The sequence below is a fragment of the Amphiura filiformis genome, chromosome 11, assembly GCF_039555335.1.
Source record: "Amphiura filiformis chromosome 11, Afil_fr2py, whole genome shotgun sequence".
Classification (NCBI taxonomy): domain Eukaryota; kingdom Metazoa; phylum Echinodermata; class Ophiuroidea; order Amphilepidida; family Amphiuridae; genus Amphiura; species Amphiura filiformis.
Genome location: NC_092638.1, coordinates 64,754,268 through 64,759,738, shown reverse-complemented (window position 1 = coordinate 64,759,738; position 5,471 = coordinate 64,754,268). Strand labels below are relative to the sequence as shown.

The following is a 5,471-nucleotide window of genomic DNA, read 5'->3' as shown; positions in this document are numbered from 1 at the left end:
GATCAAACGTAACTGTTTTTGACTTCCGGCCTGAATTATAAGTTGGTAAAGATCATTACACAATATTGACTACGGTGTCAGAGTAAAGCACCAGTGAACCAATTTTTTGGACAAGTCTGACTGAGGTAACAGTCTGCAGTGACGTCTGGCCGGGATTCCAGCACTTTAAGATTGGCGGCTGGTTTACACGTAGTTTTCTTTATTGTCATTTGTTTACTCGATTGTTTATCTTTGTCAATTTAATTTTAATTTTAATGTTAAAACATCTCTTTCAAATGTTGATAAATCGTGGTGTGCTGCACATCTATCTGTTAGAATTCAGTATTTTTTTAATATAGTTTTATCATACAGAGTGCAGACGGAGTGATTCATTCCACCAGATTTAGAAAGAATTCGTCCAGGCTCGGCATTTTAGATGCTAAAAAGTCACGTACAAACTTTAAATTACACACAAAATTGAACGGTTATAACGAAAAGATGTACAATGTAAAACCGATCATTTAACAGCAATTTCCTTGCACATTTTACCCAAGATAGTATTTGAATCAAGCTCTTGTCTCAGGTTTGCTCTGTCTGCAGATATTATTAGCGCACTCTAGCAACGTCTTGTCATCATCTTAAATAACAATATGCTAATTAAATAAAAATTGCACACGTGGTAACGGGCAAATGTCACATTCTGATTTCTATTATCCTTGACAGTGTGGAACGAGAGCTGTGGCACAGCCTTCCTCCATGAAGAAAACTGATTTCGTCTGTCTAATAATTATGTCCTTTTACACACAATATTGTATCACTGTTGTATAAATTCAATAGGGCCTATAAGTATTTTTTAGTTACATATTTCATATGCTCAATCATTTGTGCAACTTAACTATATTATCTATATTACTAGTATTACGTTATTATGATGTATTATTACAGACTTGACATTTAATATGGAATATTTTTTCGCAAAATTCCAAGACTGGTTTGGAAGGGATCTGCATAAATCGCACGGGCTAAATATCAATTGGGGTATGTCAGGAGATGGTGTAATATAGTTGCTTGATAGAAAATTCGCTTTCAGTAAGTTTACATTATGGTGCTCTTAATGTAGCAAATTTGCCTAAAATGGCGGATTTAGGGAGGCTGAATTCTACCTTTGTGGGGGACACAATTTCGGACCTTATGTAACATTGTGCTGTTATTATCAAATTCATAGGGGTTTGAGGTGATATTTATTAAAACTTCGTCATCAATTGGCATTCATCACAACTGAAATACACTGGCAATGTGCCAATTTTTTTTCTTTATGTACAGTAAGTTTATAACATTGACCCCAGGGGACCATTCAAACTTTGTGCGTACCACTTTTAAGAGCCATATTTTTTAAAGCTCCTCCCACTTTCAAAACTGGTAGATTACAAGTGCATTTCAGTTCTGACGAACACTTATTGGTATTTATTTTCAGTAAATATCGCCTCAAAACCTCAATGAATTTGATATTATCAGAATAAAGTTGCTCAAACTCAGAATTTTACCCCCACAAAAATCAAATTCAGTCTCCTTAAATTCGCCATTTAAGGCCAATTCACTAGATTATGAGCGCCATAATGTAAACTAATGGAAAGCACATTTTCTGTTAAACAATAATTTTACACCATCTCACGACACACCTCAATTTATATTTAGCCCGTGAGGTTTATGCAGACCCCTTCCAGCCCAGTCTTGGAGTTTTGCAAAATAATATTCCATATTAAATGTCAAGTCTGTATAATGTTAAAGCCATATTATAACATTTGCTGAGGAAGACGCCTCACTGAATTTTTAAAATTCCTTTTTTACACGATTAAATTGTACTTTATTAAACCAATATACCCTGCAAAAATCAAGACTCTAGGTGCTGTAGTTTTGTCAAAATTCGAGATCCGGCGCTTTATTATTACGATGGAATTATTAGTTGAACGCATACACGATGTTCATAACACACAGTACGTACACGGCGTGCGGGACGGTGATTACACAACAAAGGGTCGTACCACAACATAACCGAAGGAGTGGTACGTATTGGCGACATGTGCGCTGGTAGTAAATTCCAATTTTCTTTGCTTTGCCGTAGTTGTTCGGCTCAAAAATAAAAGGGATATATCTGACAGTAAAAGCTAACATCTTAAGGCAAAGAAATGCTAATCTATTTTGTTTGAAAATGTTATAATATGGCTTTAATTTCATTGCCGGTGCATGTTAGTGCATTATTTGTACGGATGAGACTACTCTATAAGAAGTGTGACAAAGCAATGAGGGCCCATTCCTTTTCCATGGCGTCTGGGTCAGACTCTCTGAATTAACTTTTCTATAATATAAAATGTTAATAAATAGTAAATAAATAAATTGGTTTGATGTTCTGTTTCTTTTCCTTTACAGGGCATACAAAATCTACTTGATAATGATTTCCATAGAGTAGCTGTGCTGCACCTTAGGCCTACTATTCAATAAATTGAGAAAATGGTCACCTTCCTAATACTAATAGCTGTGTTGTTGTTTATTGGTTCGGCACCAGTGAATGTTCATGCAGAAGGTAAGGAACAACGTCTTATTTGGTCCTATAGCGCTATCGGATCCCCGATTGACCTTTTCGGTAAATCCCATAAGCCTTTGCGAGTACACCTGAGAAGTCGCCATTTGACGTCACGCCGACTTGAAATGCACAGTAACGATGTTCGCTAAACGATGTGCGCATCGGAGCAGATCAGCGTGACGTCAATGACGACATCTCAGGTGTACATAAACCGCTTTCTACATTATTCGCAAAAGGTTAGAAAAGGCTGCCAGAAAACGTTTAACGGTCGGGTTATATAAAGGACATATGAAGGGTATAAAACGTTTTTCATAACATTCAAAAACATTTATTGATAACCTACTGCAAATATTCTATCATAATATTATTTAAGTGTTAACAAGAAAAAATTTTGCAAAAAAACTATATTACAATAACATTTTGAAAAGATTTTATATATGTTGTACTGGTTTTTCATGCAAAACGTTTTAAAACGTTTCCATGACCTTTATATAACCAAACATTTAAAGTTTTTTTTTTTACATTTTTGTGTTTGCTGGGTTGTTGGGTGTTTTTGTCTTGCTTATAGTTTGATTTGTAAGGGGTTTTTATAATGAAAAACAAACGAAGCTTCGTTTTTACTTTTTGCTCTTAACCCTGCAGTTATTGAAACATTTAAGCCTTATACCTGCTAAATTGAGTGGTGTTGGTGTGTGGGTGGGATGGGGTGTGTGGGTGAGGGTGTGGGGTGTGTGCGAGTGTGTGTGCATTCGTTACAATACGCATTGTTTTGTGAAGGGTTTCTAAGACAGCGAAGTCCCATTTGCTATTAGACTTGCATTTCACATTGCGGCGTGTCTGTGTGTTTTCCTTGGGAATCATGGTGGTTGTGCATGTGGATGGTTAACCGATAAAAATATGCCACATAGCAAGCTACAGCGTGGAGATCTTTAAAAAATATCTTGAAAAATATATACTCTCCTTGATAGGTTGTGGTATTCAGACGGCTCCACTTAACACAGACCAAGCTGGAATAGACATTGTAGGAGGCAACCCAGCCCAAGAAGGAGAGTGGCCGTGGCAAGCTTTTATACAAGATGGCGACACAACATATGGGGGAGTCCTGGTCGATCCGGAGTGGGTGTTAACATGGCCAGCTACAAACGAGTAAGGGAATGTTCAAAACTAAATGATATATAGAAGAATAGCTTAGTAACACAAAACAATCTACATAATTTTGAGTGTCGGCAGAAAGAGCCTGCATTATGAAACAGACATCTTGTCGATCCTTTTGCAGTAACATGGATTATATATGATAACTTAGTCCAAGAGCAAACGGTCAACGTTACATTAAACTTTTTAAGGGACACCCTATACGATATGAGGTACTCTTAGTTAGAAAAAGTTTGAAAGTAACATTAGCTGGTTTTCAATTTTCTTACCTGCATGGCATACGCGAAGAAGAAAGCACAACCACTACCAATCAACTAATCAAAAATCGTTATATGAAATTACGAAAAATAATCCTAGTATAAAACTGTATGTTATGGTAATACATAAAGATCATATTACTATACTTATTTGTTTGTTGTTTATTTGATTTTCTTTTCTTTTTTGATTTCATATTTACAGTTTAAGTGGCACAAAAGTATCCATGGGATCCAATAACATAAACAACCCATCGTCACATCTGCAAACACGAACTGTAACTCAAAGAGTGACTCATCCAAACATTAATGGTTATGACTTCATGGTTTCTTTACTAAAATTGAGTTCTCCTTTTACTATAACTGATTACGTAAGGTATATCTGTTTGCCAGAACCTCCAATAATCTCTTTTCCACCCGGAACCACGTGTACAGCAGCAGGATGGGGTTCTACAAGTGAGAGTGGTAAGTATATCGTCCACATTTGGATTATTTACCACGTGACAAGAGTGGGATCTTTATTATGCATCAATGCGATCTCCTGGAATGAGTAGTATCCACAGTAGCAAGTGTCTACACGGCTACACCACAGACTACTACTGACTTATCCCCGTGCATTGTATGCTGTAAATTCTCGCATATTCATGAGGGCCGATCGATCGTTTGTTTGATTGTGCCGTGTCTAACGTCATTATTTAAATTATAATAGAGATCATCAAATTCTTGCTATATTTTAATTGAGTTATTTTTGTCACTCCTTAGATATGGATTATAATAACGAGTTACTGGAAGTCGATGTTCAAGTAGAGTAAATGAATTATTGTAGACAGCAGTACCCTGAACATACAGTAACGGACAGGATGATATGTGCCGGCGGAGTCGCAGGACAAGGGACATGTCACGTACGTACAAACGTATAGCGTTAATAAAATTGGTCTCATAATTCTGTCTGGAAAGGCGCAAACTTTATATCGGAATTCTGATTAATGCCCATGTCTAAAGGTGTCAAGTAGGGGCAATTTCATCGAAACTCGGCTATATATATGAAACTCAATTATGAGGTATTATGCGTATACGAGTAGTAAGCTCAATGTCCCTGTCAAACATGCCGCTTACCGGCTAAAGCAAATAGCATGATGTTCAGCCAATTACCAGCCTTGATTGTTTCCGTTTGCCTGTTATGTGCGTACATTCACTACTGTATAGCTGCGGATTATAGCTATACTGTGTCCAGGCGCTAGTCGTAAATCTCGCTAGTCCGAAAATAAGGTTGGCTATTCCGGAAATAAGAATCATTAGTCCGAAAATAAGGTTCACTAGTCCGGAAAACCGGTTCGCTGATCTGAAAAATAAAAAGGGTTCGATAGGTCAAAATTTATGCTGGTTTCATACTTTCTGCCACTTGCCGCTGAGCGGCGTGACGCTTCATCATGCCGCTTGTGTTTTTCAGCAAGCGGAGGGGCATACCGCCGAGCGGCAGCGGCATGACTCTGAAAGCCAATGTT

General features: G+C 37.3%; 1 protein-coding gene across 1 annotated transcript; it reads left to right on the top strand.

Annotated features, from left to right (window-relative positions):
* Positions 1–2,487: 2,487 nt before the first annotated feature.
* Positions 2,488–4,778, top strand: LOC140163856 (serine protease 27-like). The gene is made up of 4 exons (XM_072187170.1): positions 2,488–2,560; positions 3,529–3,706; positions 4,172–4,431; positions 4,729–4,778. The coding sequence occupies exons 1-4, from the start codon at positions 2,488–2,490 to the stop codon at positions 4,776–4,778; spliced, it is 561 nt and encodes a 186-aa protein (XP_072043271.1).
* The last annotated feature ends 693 nt before the right edge of the window (positions 4,779–5,471 follow it).

What these genes read in the sequence shown, in the direction of transcription:
- LOC140163856 (XM_072187170.1), top strand. Translation starts at nt 2,488, where the DNA reads ATGGTCACCTTCCTAATACTAATAGCTGTGTTGTTGTTTATTGGTTCG. An exon ending in AGTGAATGTTCATGCAGAAG is followed by an intron (nt 2,561 to 3,528) that starts GTAAGGAACAAC and finishes TCTCCTTGATAG; the next exon opens with GTTGTGGTATTCAGACGGCT. An exon ending in GGGTTCTACAAGTGAGAGTG is followed by an intron (nt 4,432 to 4,728) that starts GTAAGTATATCG and finishes GTCACTCCTTAG; the next exon opens with ATATGGATTATAATAACGAG.